The 20,024-nt window shown below is 45.3% G+C and overlaps 2 protein-coding genes across 11 annotated transcripts in view; one reads left to right on the top strand and one right to left on the bottom strand.

The window, feature by feature from the left end:
- MTOR (mechanistic target of rapamycin kinase) overlaps positions 1-20,024 on the bottom strand; it is a 117,362-nt gene that overhangs the window by 55,360 nt on the left and 41,978 nt on the right. For all 10 annotated transcript variants that reach the window (XR_016389009.1, XR_016389010.1, XM_089901306.1 and 7 more), the window contains exons 26-28: positions 17,547-17,689; positions 14,753-14,915; positions 14,470-14,615 (exon numbers count right to left, since the gene is read on the bottom strand). Coding sequence is in view for 8 of the 10 variants with exons in the window: in XM_089901306.1 (XP_089757432.1) it covers positions 14,470-14,615; positions 14,753-14,915; positions 17,547-17,689 (452 nt within the window). In the remaining 2 variants the exon portion in view is untranslated. The remainder of the gene's footprint in view (positions 1-14,469; positions 14,616-14,752; positions 14,916-17,546; positions 17,690-20,024) is intronic.
- On the top strand, positions 4,018-10,958 carry ANGPTL7 (angiopoietin like 7). The gene is made up of 5 exons (XM_022598748.3): positions 4,018-4,788; positions 7,410-7,510; positions 8,299-8,493; positions 9,378-9,576; positions 9,801-10,958. The coding sequence occupies exons 1-5, from the start codon at positions 4,419-4,421 to the stop codon at positions 9,968-9,970; spliced, it is 1,035 nt and encodes a 344-aa protein (XP_022454456.2). The 5' UTR covers positions 4,018-4,418; the 3' UTR covers positions 9,971-10,958.

The following is a 20,024-nucleotide window of genomic DNA, read 5'->3' as shown; positions in this document are numbered from 1 at the left end:
TTGATTTCTAATAAGGTAATTCCTCCAAATTTACTTTTCTTCTTCAAAAATGCCTTAGCTATTTTCAATCTTTTGCTGTATTTAACATAGTCCTCACAAAAATCCTGTGAAGTGGTTATAATTTTTTTTTTTTTTTTACTTTTTTTTTTTTTTTTTTCTGTGCTGCACAGCATGTGGGATCCTAGTTCCCCAACCAGGGATCAAACCCATGCCCCCTGCAGTGGAAGCGCGGAGTCCAAACCACTGCACTGCCAGGGAAGTCCAGGAGTAGTTAAAATTTTTATCCCCATTTCACAGATTGGTCAACTCCGAGAAGTTAATTAATTTGCCCAGGGTCATATAACTATCAAGTGATGGGAAGGGATTAGAACCCAGATTTATCTGATTCTAGACTTAATTACTTTAAGTCCTTCAGATATCAACTCCTTAATCCTCAAGCCAGATGAGCCCTTCAGGGCATTTAATATGAATGCACTACAATTTTAAGAAATTCTGATGTTCTAAGCCACCCACTTCCAGTTAAAAATCTTGTTTGGTAACTACAAAGAGCCACTGTCCTGGTGAGACTCAAAAAAAAACAAAGCAAGAAGTAAAAGCTTCCTGGCTTCCTTCCACAGCCCCCTGTCTCCCAAGTAACACTTACAGCCTCGCCAGGATGTACAAGGGCCCTGAGGCCCGACGCGCCTCCACTCGTCCAGCTTTCATTCCTGCCACCACTCCTCTTCCTTCTTGCCCCTTAACGCCACACTTGACTACTTAGGCTCTATAAGCCCAGGCTTTTCATACAGCTGCACCTTGGCTCAGAATGCCCTCTCCCACTTCTGGCTACTTCTTCCTTTAAAAAAAACAAAAAACCCCACAAAAACAACAACCCTGGGTATCACTTCCCTCAGGAGACCTTCCAGAACCTCATCTGGGTTGGGCACTCCCCCTCTGCTGTGTCCCCCACCCCAGCATGTCACATTGCCCTGGAGTTCAGCTGTCTGTCTCTCCACCTAGCCTGTGAGGCACCTGAGGCTGCAAATTCCTAAGAGGGTTCAGAGACAGACTTTTTTGCTAGGTGCTATAATTAAACAGTAGATGCTAAGAGGAGGCCTGAACGAAATGGTTTCTAATAAGCCCAGGACACACTCTTTGGGAGAAGTGGCAAACTAGAAGGCTTAGGGAAGAGGTGCAAGTACCTTCTGCGATGGACCTGGACTTCGGGCTGAGATGGAAGTAGGACTGAGCGGTAGAAGGGGCAGGGATTAAATGGCCACATGTAGTAAGGCAGCTGTGGCTCGTTAGAAGACTTCGGAAGTAAAATATGACCACAAACACACAGCTAAACTAACAACAAGGCAGATTCTTCTGAGATGTATTCATTCAACAAACAGAGCCTGGCACTGAGGGCAGCTGTTCCTCCCTCACCAGTTTGGAAGCATGGTTTAAGAGTAGGCAGGGGCACGAATACACTGGAAAACGAGGAGTCTCTCCAACAGGAACATTTTCAAGAAAATGAGACATGATGCCCCTATTGGGGGAGAAGGAAAGACCAGCTCTAGGCCCTTCTCAGCTCTGGAATTCCCAGGCTGCTCGGACACATCCAATCCTTGGTGCCAGCCTAAGGCAGCACAGCCCAGACTGTGAAGTAAAAGCTCACTGGCTTTTCTCAAAAGAACATAAGCTTTATTTTCATAAACATCTATCTCAAGAGCTCCAAGCTGACCCTCTTTCACCACCAGCAAAATGGAGAAAAGGAAAAACTGTAAGGTGTCCAACACAGGTTTTCCATATTTTCTCAATTAATTCCCATTTTTTATGGTCACACTGTTCACCGAAGGGCAGAGAAGGGATTAAAAGCCTCTCAGAGAAGGGAAAACTGCTCTAGTCTTCCGCATTTGTCCTGGTTTTCTCTACTGGCTTAGCTGTACTCAAAACAAGGACTTATTTTTCCTTCTTTCAGAAATTCAGAATCTAGGACACCCTAGGGTTGTAGATGTTCTGGAGGACAGATAATCCTCTGGCGTGGGATATACTCTTAAGTAGCTATTTTTCTCAAAATGGGGGGGGGTGTTGAAGATTTGGGCAGATTAGACAATTTAAGAAAATCTTCAAATAAAAAAAGCTTCTGTCTCCAACTTAAGCCTTATGTTAGAAATAAGTTTCCAGAAAACAAATGTCAGAGAGTAGGCACTCATGCTAAAAGCTAGATGCTTTTGATCCAAACTTAGGAACCCCTTCCTACCTTTCCTGGAAAGGACTGCTACATGGGTTGCAAATATGAATGATCGATTCATTTTCTGCCCAGATATGAGAATCTATTCATAACAAAATGTTTCTGTTTGGGCAGAGGAAATGGTTACTGGAAAGAACAAACAAAAAGCCGGCCAGGAATCCATAAAGCGCCATTGTTCCATGATGTTCTCTACCAAGACAGCAGCATCGTGTGTGATGCTACATACAATTGTGTGCCACACGGTTTAAGCTCAGTGCTCAGTGTCGGTTAAGCTGGGTAGGAGATCATCTTGAAGATCCTCGTGGAGTTTAGCAGACCCTGCTGAATGACCCTGTCGGATGCTGGCGGTCGGAGCCAGGTTCGCCTTAGTGAAGTGAGCTCCATGAGCTAAGGCTGCAGTGCCCGGCTGGACTAGACATTTGCAAAGAGACAGCAGGGACTGGCTGACAGTGCCAATTCTAAAAAGACCCTTTGGAGCAGAATGACAAGCTGCTGCAGGACTCCGGCAACATCCTCACTCCTAAGCAGGCAAAGAAGATGAGCAGGTTAGCAAACAAACCCTGATCCACCTGATCCACTCCTGCTTTTTGATTTACAGGAAAAAAAAAAAGTGTTTGGTAACTCCAGCTGCCTGAACAGAAATGACTTTCTGAGAAGCAGAAGCCCTGACTGGAAAAAGGCCCTGGGGGTCACCGCGGGAAGGAGGGCTGCCAGGCCTCAGGCTTGTGTGTGAAGGGCCCATATGGAATAGCAACAGTATAAGCACTGCACCCGGAAATAGCAAGAGTATGTTCCGAAGACAGTTACCGTGTATGGACAGAGGGAACTTTGTTTACCTTCTTAGTGAAAAGCTCATTTTAAGGATTTAAGATTTGCTGAAAACCCAGTTTTTTTCCCCACTTGTTTTCAAAGGAGGAATCTCCTTTAAATACAGTACATGAAAAATTACAATATCCCTATTGTCAGGGATATATATAGAGAATATATATATATATATATCATATACAGAGAATAAATCTGCAAACCATATTCCATAGGAAAAGGGAAATGAGACTCCAGACATGGATTATTAGGCAATGGGGATGTTTTTCTCTACGTTTTAACATACTTTCCAGGTTTAGAACCATGGGCTGTGGCTGTGCCTGTTCTCTGTTCTGCATGAACACTGGTGGGCGTGCAGGTGCCCATTCCGGGACCAAGTTCTGCGTTTTCACCCCTGCTGCCATCGCTGCCACTTCCATGCCAAATGTCAACTGTGAGAGGCGAACAATGGCCCGTTCTTTATTGAAGGAGAAAGTATGTAAAAAGAAAGAACTGGGTAAAGCCTGTGGGTACAAGCTACAAAGCCCTTTTTTGCTTCTTAAGAGATTTCCTCTATCCTTCTATTTCTAAAGCTTTTCTAAGTTGGAAATTTTCAAATGTGAGATAGCGTTAGATCCAGGCCAAAAGAGGGTTTTGTAAAACACTGAATGACGATCAGAGAAAGGAATAATGAGCCTTGTTAAAAGCACATTCAGAAGGATGCCAAAACAGACTAGAGCCTCGTATAAACAGCGTGGATTGCAGTGACAGGCCTCCCGGTGAGTGGAGAGTCTTATTCCCAACTCTCTTTGCCTACCTTATGCTCACCCCACGGTTATATAACCTTTAGAATGGAATCTGGAAATTCTTCTGACCCTGCCCTGCTTGCTTATAGAGCAGAGCCAGTGGCTGGCAGGGGTACAATCTAATAGGCAAAACTGGAAACACACAAATTCAGTCCTCTTGTCTTAGCCCAGAGACTGTGCAGGCAAGGAAAGAAAGACTGCCCCTGTCTCTCTCCTCCCCTCCTCTGGCCTAAGTTTACGCTGACTTCACCCAACAGGCACCTGACCCTCCCAGATGAGCTGGGAGGGGCTAAAGCGCTATGCACGGCCATGGTAGGGGTGGAGGTGCAGGCAGAAAACAATATTTAAGATGCTGAGTTTGTCGAGCATTCAGTCTTGGGAAGGAAGGCTATAGGATACCCAATTAAGCTGCGCGTTCAGAAACTCAAGTTTTGAGAAAGGCTAAGAAAGAGCAAGGGGAGAGGAACAACAAAGTGCTAAGTCCACCAAGAGCGAAAGGGCTAGGTTCTAATTTGCCGCAGCTCTGCACGCCTCAGCCGGACACAGCCAGATTCCCCCAGAGGAAGAGCCTTCCTCAACCAGGCCCACGAAAGATGCTGAAAGAGACTCTCTCGGCCGTGGCCTGGCTCTGCATTTTCACTGTGGCCTTTGTCAGCCACCCAGTGTGGCCACAGAAGCCCCCTAAGCGCAAGACACCTGCAGAGCTCACCGTGGCCGGCTGCTGTGAGGAGGCGAAGGAGATCAAGGCCCAAATTGCCAACCTAAGCAGCCTGCTGAGTGACCTGAGCAGGAAGCAGGAAAGGGACTGGGTCAGCGTGGTCATGCAGGTGATGGAGCTGGAGAGCAATTCCAAGCGCATGGAGTCGCGGCTCACAGAGGCCGAGAGCAAGTACTCCGAGATGAACAATCAGATCGGCATCATGCAGCTGCAGGCAGCGCAGACTGTTACCCAGACCTTGGCAGGTAAGGAGGACGTGTCCTCACGCTACTCACCACCGTCCCCCTCACAAAGTCGAGCGCCTCCTGTCTGGAGCATTGCTTCTAGGTGACGTGGTCGTCAGAACGATCCCTGGGGGTTCTCATGGAACTTACTTTCTTGGGTACGTGCCACCAGCTCTATTTTCTCTTTAGCAAAGGCTTACGAAGTATTTCTTTTGATTTCTAAGGTTCTGTACATTTACCCAGTTTTTTTTTATCCCTGCAATGTTTTGGCATATTGAAGGTATGAATTACCATCTTGGAACACAGAGAGATCATGCGGTTTGCTCAAAGTCACAAAGCAAGTCTTAGAAACCGGGTTCAAGTTTTCCTGATTAACCCACTTCCTTACCCAGAGCTGACCGGCTGTACCCTCAGTCCCAAGGAAGCAGGAATGAACACCAAAATCATAACGTCTCTAGAAGCAAAGTTTTGCCTAAAACAGTTTTCTCGGGTCCCTGGGATTTAGTGGAATGGGCATTAATGGACTTCGGTGTCCTGTCTGCCAACCTAATTCTCACTGGCTCAGAATTAAGTGCACAGACACTGCCCAGAGTCATCTGAAGGATTCCTTCATGTTCAAAAAGTACTGACTCCTCAAGGTTCCGAAATTCTGGTATTTCTATTTTTTCCCACAATTGCAAATAAAATTCTCCCCAGTTATACAGGAAAATGCAATGCTGAAATTTACATTTTTAGTAGGCCGAAAATAAGATACGTTTACTGTTTTCTTTTCCAAAACAATTTTCAGTTTCTACTTAGCTTGGCTTAGACAGGCCAAGGTGAATTTATTGTTCAGATAGAAATTTGGTTTGCTGAAATTATCAGGAAATTATTAGTTACAAGGAGCATAGTCTATAGATATGTCATTTCTTGCTGATATAAGAACTTAAAAGAAAATCTTTTTGGTCATATTATAAACCAAGCCAAGAATAAAGAGCAGAGTAAGTCTTACTGGCTATCCTCAACTCAAATGAAGAAAAAGTTTTAACATGAAATTAAGCTTAAAAATTTTGTGTGGGATGAACTGGGAGATTAGGTTTGACATAAATATACTACCACGTGTAAAATGGATAGCTAGTGGGAACCTGCTGTATAGCACAGGGAGCTTAGCTCGGTGTTCTGTGATGACATAGATGGGTGGGATAGGGGATGGGGGGAGAGAGGTCCACGAGGGAGGGGTTCACTTCATTGTAGAGCAGAAACTAACACAACACTGTAAAGCAATTATACTCCAATAAAAAAATTTTTGTGTGTGTAAATCACTTTCTAAGCATGTACTTCCTGACTCTCAGTTTGGGACTAGAAAGGTCTTCTCAGGCCATTTTCCAGACAAGTGAGTCCTGATTTGGTCTGTGTGATGAAACCAGACACACAGGAGATCAGGCGAGACAGAGGAATCTGACCAATGCCCCGTCCTGCTCCTCCAAACGGGATTTTCTCATCTCCCAGCAAGGAGTTTCTTGGGAGTCAAATGCAGCTCTCTTGCCGGGCCTCTTACTCTTCCTGCCCAGGACATCATTCCTTACTTTTCTTCTCTGCTACCAGGTGTGGGGTCACCTTTATACTCTGCAAGTAGCTAGCCCCTTGCAGAAAGCAGTAAGTTGATGCTTTCATCAGTGAGAGGAAGTGATAACCTCTGATAGGGAAGACAAGGGTCTCCCGTTTCCCCTCCCCAAAGTGCTCTGCCTTGAACAATTCCCACAGCGGGAAACTGCCAACTGCGCCCTCTTCTTGAAGGCCCAGTGCAGCGGTCACCAAGAAAAGAATCCCAAGACACAGGGGGCAGGAGGCATCTCCTAGACAGGCGAGAGTTCCTGCTCTCTGAATCCTATCTGGAAAGGCTGTCCCTTCCACAGTGCTCTTTGATGCTTAGAACAACAAGGAGACAAAATCTTTCATAAAGCACTAGCCCCCAGGGCAGCTGAGGAAACATTAAAATCAACCCCAGAGTGAAAGCCCGCCTGCCCAAATCTCTCATTTCCTTGTTTTAATAATGGTGTCAGGGGAAGGCCTCCAAGGGTTCCTTAGGGTGTTTGCATTTTCATTTGTCTAGCAGTGTTGGATTAAGGAGGGAAAGATAAAATTATAAATCTCTGCTAATAAGGGACCTAGTAGGCAGTAGCCATTACCTCTGAAAAACAAGAAAAACAAACCGAGAAACAATAAAACCAGACCCCATGAGATCTTCATGACTTATTTAGGAATAGAGCCTGGCTGTCCCAGAAGCTGAATCTATTCAACAGGAGGATCTGTTAGTGGCCCTTACACATTTTAACGTTTCCAGAATTCATGCCCTAGAACTACAGGAGGATCATTTCAGCACAAACCTGAAGCCACCTGTTTGTACCGTTGTGCTATCCAGGTGAAGGGTTTCCCTAGCCCTCAGCCCTACCACCAGTGAGGCCAAAACACACCCGTTCCTGGCCTCCTGATGCCCACCTCTCCCAAGTCCAGACACTGCCCAGCAATGAACACTCCTGTGAATTTTGTGGTAGAAATGAAGTCTCCCTTCCTAAACTTTCAATTTAGATGCAGCAGGGATGCCGGCTAGCCACAAAGCCCCTGGGTTTGGATGCTCACCCTGTGGTTTTCTCCTTTTGTAGATGCCATCTACGACTGCTCGTCTCTCTACCAGAAGAACTACCGCATCTCTGGAGTGTATAAGCTTCCTCCCGATGACTTCCTGGGCAGCCCTGAGCTGGAGGTGAGGTCATCACAGCCCATGTACTACCATCTATCCTCCACCCGCTCAAAGGCTGGGGACAATAGGGCTAGTCACAGTCTAAAGAGAGGGAAACTCAAGACAGAGAAGCAGGGCTTCCCTGGTGGCGCAGTGGTTGAGAGTCCGCTTGCCGATGCAGGGGACGCGGGTTCGTGCCCCGGTCTGGGAGGATCCCACATGCTGCGGAGCGGCTGGGCCCGTGAGCCATGGCCGCTAAGCCTGCGCTCCGCAACGGGAGTAGGCCACAACAGTGAGAGGCCTGCGTACCGCGAGAAAAAAAAAAAAAAAAAAAAAAGAGAAGCAAACACATCAACGCCAGAGAGCTATCTAAACACTCAATTTATGGGGGAAAAAAATCCAAGCATCTGTTTTGCTCCTTCAAATCGTTAGCAACCAAACACTAAAGCTTCTAACATAGTTAGATAATGCTATAACCACCACCTAACTAGCTGTGATCCCTTGCCACATCCTACGGCAGTGACTCTGGGGAGAAAAGAGAACATATAGGGAGTGTGTCAGAAGGACCTGGACTTTTTCCTTTCAGACTCTCCGTGCACTTGCTCTTATCCTCAATTTTCATCTCAGCAAACCACCAGCCTCCCCAGCTTGCCAACCCTGGGGCAGAATCGTTGCCTAGTGAGCCAGCATGGCTGTGGAAGGGCACACGTCCCCTGGCTCTACGGGGTGGGAGAAAGGTGGGAAGCCACGCTCAGGCTCGCGCTGCCTGCCTCGGCACGTCCTGACCAGGGAGGGCATCCCCTCTGCTCCAGGTGTTCTGTGACATGGAGACTTCAGGTGGTGGCTGGACCACCATTCAGAGAAGAAAGAGTGGCCTTGTCTCCTTCTACCGGGACTGGAAGCAGTACAAGCAGGGCTTTGGCAGCATCAGTGGGGACTTCTGGCTGGGGAACGACCACATCCACCGGCTCTCCAGGCGGCCAACCCGGCTACGCGTGGAGATGGAGGTGAGCATGAGACCAGGGCCGCCACGCCCAACTGTGTGCAACTCCTGGGCGTCATTCCTACTCCTGTTCGCCATCGGCTGGTGTACTTGTTGTGATGGTTTTCCTGCAGGTTGCAGTACAGTTGAGGAAGAATAGGGCTTTTTTTTCCTATTTTTCACAAAAACAAGGCTGCAGGTACAAGGGAGAGGCCAGACTCAGGCCAGAGCAGAGGAATCCAACTGTCAGCTGGGCTGAAACACTGTGGTTCCTGCCCTGGCCTGGAGCATGAGGTCCTCTACATGCAAACCTTACTGGTATCGGTTGGTGACCCTCATCAAAGGCCCTGAAGCGTCACTATGTTCTCAGGTTACTCTTACGACATCTCAGAGTGGGATACAGCAAAACACACACACGTGTACACCTTACAGACAGGGATGTAAAGGGGAAGAGAATGAGAGACTAACCAGGGCCATATGGTGACCCAGGAGAGAAGTCTGATCTAGGACCCTTGTTTTCTGATTCCCTGGAGGAGGGGAAGATAAGTCCCTGTGGACGCTTGCAAAAAACTGCCTTAAAATATTAAAAGCCAATACAGATATGTCTATTTTTATTTACTTTGTAAGAAAAGGGCTCAAAGAGCTTCCTCTTTTATCTCATCTATAAAAAATGGCTGAAACAAGAAGGTAAATGGCACTATGGTTAAGAAATAACTCACGCTGTATATAAGTGTGTTAAATTCACACTGTATATAAGTGTGTTAGTGTGTTAAACTAGAGGTAGACAAGTAATAAAGTAGTAAAAAGTAGTAAAAAGGTGTGTGGCTGCAGCTGGGGAGAGGGAAGAGGTGCAGGATGGTATGAAAGGAGGCCCTGCTGCAGTTTTCTAAGGCTCTGCCCCCCCGACAGGACTGGGAGGGCAACCTGCGCTACGCTGAGTACAGCCAATTTGTTTTGGGCAATGAACTGAACAGCTACCGCCTCTTCCTGGGGAACTACAGCGGCAACGTGGGGAACGATGCCCTTGTCTATCACAACAACACAGCCTTCAGCACCAAGGACAAGGACAATGACAACTGCTTAGACAAGTGTGCCCAGCTCCGGAAAGGTGAGAGTTGGGGTTGGGAGGTGCGAGTTCAGGTACAAGGCCATAGTCCCACTGGAGGAGAAAGAGTGAATTTATAACTGCAGTTGGTATTCTGGCTTTGGTACTCCTGTTTGACACTGACCCTAATGGCTTAGGTACAGTTTAAAAAGCATCACAAATCCCTGCTGCCTAGTCTATCAGCTATTTCCAAGGACATACTAGCACTGACCTGTTTCCTGTCCCAGGTGGATACTGGTACAACTGCTGCACAGACTCCAACCTCAATGGTGTTTACTACCGCCTCGGGGAGCACAGCAAGCACCTGGACGGCATCACCTGGTACGGCTGGCATGGGTCTAGCTACTCCCTCAAACGAGTGGAGATGAAAATCCGCCCAGAAGACTTCCAGCCGTAAAAAGAAGCCTGCTCTGGAGCAGGGCTGGAGAAGTGGAGACAAACGGAGGCTGGGAAAAGGCAGAGGAGGAGACGAAGGGAGTATAAAAAGGGCAGGGACAGAAAATGGCCTATCATCTTCAGTGAGAGAGTAAGTCTCTTAGGAGAACCAAAAAATCGATGTACTGAGGATGTTACAGTAAATGGGAGGAAGTATTTAATTAAACACAGTGGGTCCAGACACAGACTTCTCAGGGGGCTGGCCTGAGTGGGCTGTCTGCCTGTGATCCCTGACATAGCAGCAGCTTCTTTTCCACATGATTTTTCTGTGAAAGAAAAATAATTGTGAGTTCACTTTAAGCATTTTCCTTAAGGCCTAGGTTACGTGAGGGCAGAAAATAAATCCCTTTGCTGAAAAGGACTAGATTATTTTGATTCTCTTGGGTGTTAGAGAAAGGAGTGAAGAGGGTGGTGGAGGAGAGGAGTTTCTGCTTTTAAATCCAATGAAATTATCTTCAGTCTACACAATTTTTTTTTTAAAGACAAAAATTTTTCTGCTGGAGGTGAACAGACCCAGGCTGGAATTGACTGGAGGAAACTCCAGGGCTCTGGGCCTTGCAATTGGCCTCTGAGCACCTCCCCTGCTCGGCCTCGATCAGGGCCCAGCACTGAGAGGCAGGAAGTGGGTCCAGTGGTGGCAGGAGCTCCAGTGGGAGGGGAAGATAAGTCCCTGTGGACGCTCGCAAAAAACTGCCTTAAAATCTTCACAGTCAATACAGATATGTCTATTTTTATTTACTTTGTAAGAAAAGGGCTCAAAGAGCTTCCTCTTTTATCTCATCTATAAAAAATGGCTGAAACAGGAAGTTAAATGGCACTATGGTTAAGAAATAATTCACGCTGTATATAAGCATTTTGCTTTGTAGAAATACAATATTGTAGTTTGTTTTAAACATTCAAAGTTTTTTCTTCCTTCTACAATAAACTCTTTTAAACCTCGTTCCTTTTAAAATTATTACTATTACCACTGAGAGCACGGTGGAAAGTTTTAAGTGAAAAATCAGAGAGCGAGCCGTGAGAAAGAGACTCTGAGTGTGTTGCAGTCTTCAGGGAAACCAAGGGAGGAGCAGGAAGCCAAAGACGAAAAAGCGAGGGACAAAAAGCGCAGCAGCATCCACTGGAAGAGGTCAGACTCTGTCTGACCTCCACCCAACCACCACAGAGGCCAGTGCCACCACCTGGCTTCAAAACACTTTGCAAACCAACACTCCTACTTTCTACTTGAGCAAACTTACATATACGCAGAGGGAAAAGAAACATCTTTAGTCATAACAGATGTCAAATAATTTTGACCTTCAGGAAGCAATTTTTCCTTGTAAAAAAGAACCATTCACTTGAACTAGTCAGTGTAAGGTAAGCATAATTCTCGAACTCACTATTTTCTACTGTACCTATAGTCCTTTGATTGTTGGGAACCTACTTAACCTTAAAAACAAGACCCTCAGGATTTTCAAAGAAGTAAAGTGAGTAGAGAAGAAGTACACTGGAGTAGGGCTTCCCATGGGACAGGCAGTCAGACAGAAACTTCCTAAGGCAGGCAGGGGATCTGAGATGCTCATGGGCCAGCACAGTACTGCTTGGAGAGAGGAGAAAAAGATTGGGGGTTAGGAGATGAAGAGAAGGAAGAGCACAAGATGCCTAGGGCACAAGTAGCTTATAATTTTCTCTTATCAGCTATACACCCCACAACTGAAGAAAATTGAGGCTCTAGGCAACAAAAGCTAAAATAAATTAAGTGGGACTACCTCAAACTAAAAAGCTTCTGCACAGCAAAGGAAAACAGTCAATAAATTGAAAAGACAATCTACAGAATGAGAGAAAAATATCTGTAAACTATAACCCAGGGTTACTATCTAAAATATGTAAAGAACTTACACAACTGAATAGCAAAAAGCAAATAATCCAATTTAAAAATGGGCCAAGGACCTAAACAGTCCATTTTTCCGAAGAAGACATCCAAATGGCCAATGGGTACATGACCGGGTGCCCAACACCACTAATCATCAGGGAAATGCAAAGCACAGCCACAATGAGACATCACCTCACACCTGGTAGGATGACGATTATTAAAAAGACAAGACATAATAAGGGTTGGCAAGGAAGTGGAGAAAAGGGAGCCCTTGTGCACTGTTGGTGGGAATGTAAAGTGGTGCAGCCACTACACCAGTCTGGCGGTTCCTCGAGACATTGAAAACAGAAGTACCACGTGAGCCAGCAATTCCATTTCTGGATATACATTCAAAGGAAACAAAATCACTATCTCAAAGAGATACCTGTACTCCCATGGTCATTGCAGTATTATTCACAATAGCCAAGATATGGAAATAACCTAAAATGTCCTTCAAAAGATGAATGGATAAAGAAAATGTGAAATATAGTTTATGTATATATATATTATGCGTGTATATATATATGTACATACACACACATATAATATACACATAATGGAATATTATTCAGCCATAAAGAAGGAAATTCTATCATTTGTGACAACATGGATGAACCTAGAGGGCATTATGCTAAGTAAAGTAAGACAGAGAAAGACAAATACTGTATAGTATCACTTATATGTGGAATCATTTTTTAAAAAGCTGATTTCATAAAAACAGAATAGAATGGTGGTTGTCAGGGGATGGGAGAATGGGGAAGCAGGGAGATGTAGGTGAAAGGGTACAAACTTTCAGTTGTAAGATGAGTAAGTTGAGTATCTAATGCACAGCATAGCAACTACAGCTAATAATATAGTTTTGTATATTTGAAATTTGCTGAGAGTAGATCTTAAGCATTCTCACCACACACACACAAAAGAGTTAACCATGTGAGGTGATGGATGTTAATTACCTAGATCTCAGTAATCATTCCATAATGCATATCAAATCATCACGCTGTACATTTTAAATATATACAATTATATTTGTCAATTACTCCTCAATAAAGTTGGGGGGGACAAAACATCTATATTACACTGATCAAAACCTATAGTTGCTGAAACTTACTCATACTTTTATAGATACACAATTGAATAACTGAAGTATAAACTTTTAGTGACAAGGTTAATGTCAAAAAAAATGTCACCATATGTGGTATTTTAGAAATCGACATTTAAAGTCCAATTTATTTGGGCAAAAACATGATTCTATTTCTATCCTTTTTTTTTCGGTACGCGGGCCTCTCACCGCTGTGGCCTCTCCTGCCGTGGAGCACAGGCTCCGGACACGCAGGCCCAGCAGCCATGGCTCACGGGCCCAGCTGCTCCGCGGCACGTGGGATCCTCCCGGACCGGGGCACGAACCCGTGTCCCCTGCATCGGCAGGCGGACTCTCAACCACTGCGCCACCAGGGAAGCCCTATTTCTATCTTTCTGGTCACTTTTTTTTTTTTTTTTGCTCGGTACGCGGGCCTCTCACTGTTGTGGCCTCTCCCGTTGAGGAGCACAGGCTCTGGACGCGCAGGCTCAGCGGCCATGGCTCATGGGCCCAGCCGCTCCACAGCATGTGCGATCCTCCCAGACCGGGGCACGAACCCACGTCCCCTGCATTGGCAGGCGGACTCCCAACCACTGTGCCACCAGGGAAGCCCTCTGGTCACTTTTTAAAGTGTTGAAAGGAACACTTTTTAGCATCTACTCAAAAGCAGAGCTAGCAGAGAACTTGGTTATTTGATTATCCTTTCAAATGAAGGAAGCAACACACACAGCAGGCTGTTTCAGCCACAGTGGAGGTACTTATTAGCTGGGTGATTTTTCCTAGACTATCTGTAGTGAAATAATCAACCATGTTAGCATTTACAGATAATTAGATCCTGAAGCTAATATTCTCTGATGATCATTAGGGGAAGTGAACAGTTCTCTAGGAGCTGTGGAGCTAACATTTAAGGCTGATTGTAATTTCATAACAGCAAAAAATTTATTAAACAACCTATTTTTTTCCATACCCAGAAGACTCAAAACCATCTTATGAGAGAACATAAGCAAATGAGGGAAAAGACCACTGAATTTCAGACTCTGTCTTTTACATTCATAGAACTCCAAGGAGGAAGACTCAGGCACCAACATATTTAGCCAATAAAAACCCACCCTGCCCTCGGGTGGTCTCTGAGGCACAGAATCCAGCTCCTAGTCCCAAGCCAGAGAGCGCGATCTAACCCAGACGTAAAATCTATCCTTCCTAGGCTGCTCCGTCCACAGAACTGCTTCTAGGCTAATTTCATTGGGACTAGTAAGCACAGGTTGGAAAAACAACAGAAGCCCAGGTGCTAAGGGTCAACAGAAATGACAATTCTGGCTAGAATACTGGGGAGAGCCATCTGCAACCACATCTCATTTAAACGTGCTGGCCAGGCCTGATGGCAGATTTCATAGAGCAGAGGTCTCCAAGTGCCTCCAGTGAACTGTCACCAGGTAGTGGGAGAAGAGACGTCATTTTAGATGAAGGCAGCAATTAAAAAGGGTTTATGGCCTACCTGATGAGAGACTCTAGGATGGCAGGGGTGGGACCCTTCTGGAACTCCAGTTCTTTGTAGTGTAGCGCTTTGGCATATGCTCGGCACTTGGCAGCCCTCTCACCCAGCAGAACAATGCCATTGTCATCTCTCAATGGCAGGGGGCCCTGGAGAAGAGCAGAACCCCACAGCATAGGAAAATGGCAGACGGGGCACAAGCAAGAGTGGGCTGTGTGGGTGCTTCTCCCCTCTCACCAGGTGGTTCCCTGTCAGGCTCCATCTGGACAACTGGGCAAAGTCTCACCTTGTCGCTGTGTTCCATGAATTCAGCCAAGTTTAAGAGGGTTTGTGTGACTTCAGCGATGTCCTGGGAGGTGAGGGCCAACTCGATGCTTCTGATGAGCTCATCCTGCTGGTCTTCATTCAGCTCAGACCAGCAGGACACAAACGCAGCGTTAAAGAGATCCCTGAAGGCAGACAGGAGTGAAGACAAAAGTTGGAAATGCCTCTCCTGCCTCTGCCTGGTGCCACTAAGTCACACCTACCAGTCTACTCTCGGCATCACTGATTATGGTTATACAGGCCAGGGCTGTCCAAAAGAACTTGCTGGAAATGGTCTATATCTTCCCTGTCCAATATGGTAGCCATTGGTCAATGAACACCTGAACTTTGATACGTGTGACTAAGGAACTGAATTTTAAGTTTTAGTTAATTTTAATTAAGTTAAAATAAGCACACGTGGCTAGTGACTGCTGTACTTTACAGTGCAGGTACAGGGCACTGGGGGTGGGGGCAGGGTGTGTGGGGAGAAAGAAGAGCAGAGCAAAGTAACTTGTCTCCACAGTGGTTGCCTCACTTCTCTTCATTGGAGGGGATGAATAGAAGGGGACTTCTAACATAGCAGTTGACATAACAGATTCAGAAAACAATAATCTTCAAATGATTCTTGGGATGCTTCTTCTCAGGCAATGTCCAAAGTCCTAAGATCAGAAGTGGCAAGGGCAGCATCTGCTATTGCTTTTCAAAATAGAAGCAGAACCTTCAGTAGGATGGTCATAAACAAAGTGACAACAGAACTTAAGAAACTAGCAGTATTACAAAATAGAATCCAAATCCATAAGTCTTAAAAGATTCTCTTAGGCAAACCTCTAACAGCCGGGGCCTCGGGAAGACCTGGAAGCAGAGGTATCATTTCTAGGATCACTATAACTATTTAAAATCACTACAGCACCACTTGGGTGAATATATTTGCTACCCCTGACATCTGGATTTTAATCCTACCCTCTCTTTTTTTTGAATGTGTGGAGAGGGGAGTTGGAAGCCACAGGATATGCCCAGATAATGTATGGGGTAAGGGATCTGATACTTATACATCTACTTTTCATTACATATTTTAAAAGGTTAAGTCAGATCGAGGTATATATAATTTTGGAATCTGATGGAAGAAAACAAAATTTGAAATTCAAAGGATAACATGAAGATCAAAAGAAACCCTGTGTAAATTTAGAAGTAAGCTTTCTGATCTAGGTCCAAGGCCACGCTGGCTCCCAAATGAACATACTTGGCACTAAGGGGACAGACACATATGTGTATATTTATCACAAGCCTCTTTTGGATGACAGTGTGCCCAAAAGGGACTTGGAGCAGATGAGAGGTACGCTACAGTAGCCGAGTGTGTGAAATCTGCACACTATGGAAACAGAGAAGCCCTAGGAATGATTTTTAAGCGTTATAAAATATTTGGAAGAAATCAGATGAACTAAATCATGGCATCCAAGCAACAGCCTCAGGGACCATCGCTATTCTTGCTAAATACACTCCAAATAGCAAGCCAACTGTGCTGATGAAAGTGAAATGGAATACCTCATTTTTTGCCTCTTGCTAATGAAAAGGATTGTTAATTAAATCACCATTTAATGCCTCATTATAAATAAGAACTGTCCATTGTAGAAAAATTTAGAAAATAAAGAAAAGAATAAAAAAGAACTGCTCCTTAAATCCTCCTACTTACAGATAATCATTATTGTATTACTTTCTCATCTTTTTCCTATGTACATATATTTTTAATAGCTGAAATCACACATTTATACCATTTTGTATTCCATTTTATTCACTTACATCATACTATGAATCTTTTACATGCATTAAAACTTTTTATAAACCAAATTTTCAATGACTTTTTAAGATTCCCTGTTAAAGGTTTATAGTATTTTTTTATGGCAAATTCTACTTTCCGAAGACGGCTGCAGCACTAGCTCCTGTTCCATGCGCCCTTCTAGGAGCCTTCCACTCCCCTATAAAAAGGTGGCATCCACGTCTCCTCCCCTTGAGCCCGAGTAGGCCTGTGTGACTGCCTTCAACAACGCAGTGGGACAGAAGTAACACTATGTGACCTCCAAGACTAGGTCATACAAACACCAAGCACTTCTGCCTCGTTCCCTTGGGGACACTCACTCTTGAACCCAGCCAGTTTCCTGTGAGGAAGCCTGAGCAATCCATAGGGCAATCCATGTGGAAAGCAACCAAGGCCCCTGGCCAGCGCTGAATTTCCAGCCAACAGTCAGCCCCAACTTACCAGACATATGGATGAGCCATATTGGAAGTAGACCTTCTAGCCCCTGGACAAATACCCCTGACACTGTGTGGGGCAGAGACAAGCTGCTCCCACAAGTCCTGCCCAAATTGCAGATTTGTGAGTAAAATAAGTAATTTTTTTAGACCGCTGTTGTTTTAGACCACTAAGTCTTGGGGTATTTGTAATGCAGCAATAAATAACTGGAGTATCACTATTACTGGAAAACAGGTTATATTAAGCTATTACATAGTTGTTTTCAGAGTTATAAATGACTTTGTAATTAAAGTCTTGGACCTAGATCTACTAAGGAAAGGTACACTAGCAACGTTAAAATGGATGTTTTTCCTATAATAAGAGCTTCTTTAATTTGCTTTTTTATCTTTTCCCCCAGAGGTTAACAAAATTAAAAAACCTTTTTACTATTACTGCTAATAAAAATTAATTCTTATACAACATTTTCTACGTGCTGACCCTCTTGATCCCAATCTGAAGCTGGGAGGAAGGGAGCCCTGACACACCATACCTGGCCATCGGGTTGTAGGCCTGTGCCAGGGCCCAGCAGGAGCGCAGGGAGGGTGAGGAGGAGTCCTTCAGCAGCTCCAGGCTCAGCCGCCTCAGCCATTCCAACCAGTCATCTTTGGAGACCCTTCTGGCAGCTCCCCAGGCCTATCATGCCACAGGCGACAAAGGAAAACCATCAACTGTAAGGGCCAATTGTAAAGAGCCCTTGACTATCTAATGATTATTCCACTTCTTTGATTTATAAAATTATACCTCTCATGATAAAATTCCCCGAGCACAAATACAAAAGAGTAATATTTAAAGCCATAAAACAAAAGCAGCAAACTCTCATAATATAAAGAAAGCCTGTTTTACACCTCATTTGCGCTGGACTCTATCTGCAAAGCAGAGACCTCTACAGCCCCAAAGTGGATGGGGACCGTCACACTCAGAATGCATCCAACAAAGCCGAATGGCCTCCAGCAGTGTGTGAGCGGCCCGGGACACCCTGCAGTGGGACACTGGCTCATCTTACAGCAGAGTCACACAGGGAGAGGGGAAATGCTCAGGTTGACACCATCCTCAATAGTGTGACCATCAGGTGAGCACTGAGCCCAGAGTACAAGGCAGTATGGTGGAATGAGACAAAAGGAGTTGAACAGATTGAATTTTTTTTTTTCTTTTTGCGGTACGCGGGCCTCTCACTGTTGTGGCCTCTCCCGTTGCGGAGCACAGGCTCCGGACGCACAGGCTCAGCGGCCATGGCTCACGGGCCCAGCCGCTCCGCGGCACGTGGGATCCTCCCGGATCAGGGCGCGAACCCGTGTCCCCTGCATCAGCAGGCGGACTCTCAACCACTGTGTCACCAGGGAAGCCCTGAATTTTTACTTTGTAGTTTTATCCCCTCCAACTTTCCTCAAAACCCTGAGCTCTCCAGGCACCACGAGGTACTAGCAGGGGCAGCTTAGGGCAGTGGATGGAAAGATTCAGGCCCTGGAGCTGGGCAGTAAAGGGGAGTGGTCAGCAGCCACACTCTGTGGAGCTCAGTGGCTGGAGTTCAAATCCCAGGTATGTAACGTATTGGGTGTCTGATCTTGGGCAAGTTACTTAACTTCCCTGTGCTTCAGTTTCTTCATCTGTAAAGTGTGGATAACAGTCCCCATATCAGAGGGTGTTCTTTTTTAAATTAATTAATTAATTTATGGCTGAGTTGGGTCTTTGTTGCTGCACGCAGGCTTTCTCTAGTTGCGGTGAGCGGGGGCTACTCTTTGCTGTGGTGCGCGGGCTTCTCATCGCGGTAGCTTCTCTTGTTGCGGAGCACGGGCTCTAGGCATGTGGGCTTCAGTAGTTGTGGCTCGCGGGCTCTAGAGCGCAGGCTCAGTAGTTGTGGGGCATGGGCTTAGTTGCTCCGTGGCATGTGGGATCTTCCAGGACCAGGGCTCGAACCTGCGTCCCCTGCATTGGCAGGAGGATTCTTAACCACTGCACCACCAGGGAAGCCCCCAGAGGGTGTTCTAAGGATTAATTAACTAAGAGACTTCCCTGGCAGTCCAGTGGTTAAGACTCCATGCTTCCACTGCATGGGGCACGGGATCAATCCCTGGTCAGGGAACTAAGATCCCGCATGCCACATAGCATGGCCAAGATTTAAAAAAAAAAAAAAAAGATTAACTAAGTTAATATGTGTAACAGACTTAGCACAGTGCTCAGCACAAGTTAGTGCTTTATGCTGAGTGCCTGCTACTCTGAAGTTAGAAACACCTGGTTGGAACCCTGGCCCTGCCACTCATCTGCTGTAGGGACTCTGGGCAAATTACTTGTACACTGCTGTCTGAGTCTTAATCTTCCTCATTTAGCGATAATGCAGCTAAAGGGCCTAGCTGGAACAGATGAGCAAAACATGGTGGCTCGTATCATCAAAATGACATCTCGTTGAATTGGCTTAGCCCTAACTACTAAATCCCTAACTTTTAAAATATATTCTTAAAAGATTTTTCTGGCAGAACAGACATGTCAATCCTCCCTAAACAGGGAAATCAGATAAGTTAAAGCAGAAGTTCTCAAGTGAAGTAGTCCAGGGAGTGAAAGAGACACCCATGTGCTACACCACCTGACCATCAATGACTCAATCCATCACCTCCTGGGATAAACGGAGATTTGCTATAGCTTTTGATGAGTTACCAAGGAGTAACATTACATAAACTAATATTTTTTGTCAAAAACTGAAGTAGAGATACTACGAGAGACAAATTAAAAATTTATGTGAAGGATTCTCACTCACCATACAATGAGAACCCCTGAACTAGAAGAAGATACCAAAGACTTTTAGACCTTGTTCTGTTGAACGAAATGGGAACATCAAGTCCTTTTCGATCCACAGATTTCTGGTTTCCTTCCTATACAGCGAGTCTCTGGATACCAGCACTGTATTACAAGGCATTTAGAAGTCAGACACATACAAGGAAGCATTACTAATATCTTTTGCCCTCTAATGATACGA

Source organism: Delphinapterus leucas, chromosome 1 (genome assembly GCF_059928025.1).
Source record: "Delphinapterus leucas isolate spDelLeu-1000000601 "Yukka" chromosome 1, BTC_Dleu_Yukka2, whole genome shotgun sequence".
Classification (NCBI taxonomy): Eukaryota; Metazoa; Chordata; class Mammalia; order Artiodactyla; family Monodontidae; genus Delphinapterus; species Delphinapterus leucas.
The sequence above is the reverse complement of the archived record's forward strand: the minus strand, read 5'-3'. Positions and strand labels throughout refer to the sequence as shown.

Excerpts from the sequence above, each read along its gene's own strand:
- ANGPTL7 (XM_022598748.3), top strand. The coding sequence starts at position 4,419 with ATGCTGAAAGAGACTCTCTCGGCCGTGGCCTGGCTCTGCATTTTCACT. Across the intron at positions 7,511-8,298 it reads TGGGCAGCCCTGAGCTGGAG|GTGTTCTGTGACATGGAGAC; the intron begins GTGAGGTCATCA and ends CCTCTGCTCCAG. Across the intron at positions 9,577-9,800 it reads GTGTGCCCAGCTCCGGAAAG|GTGGATACTGGTACAACTGC; the intron begins GTGAGAGTTGGG and ends TTCCTGTCCCAG.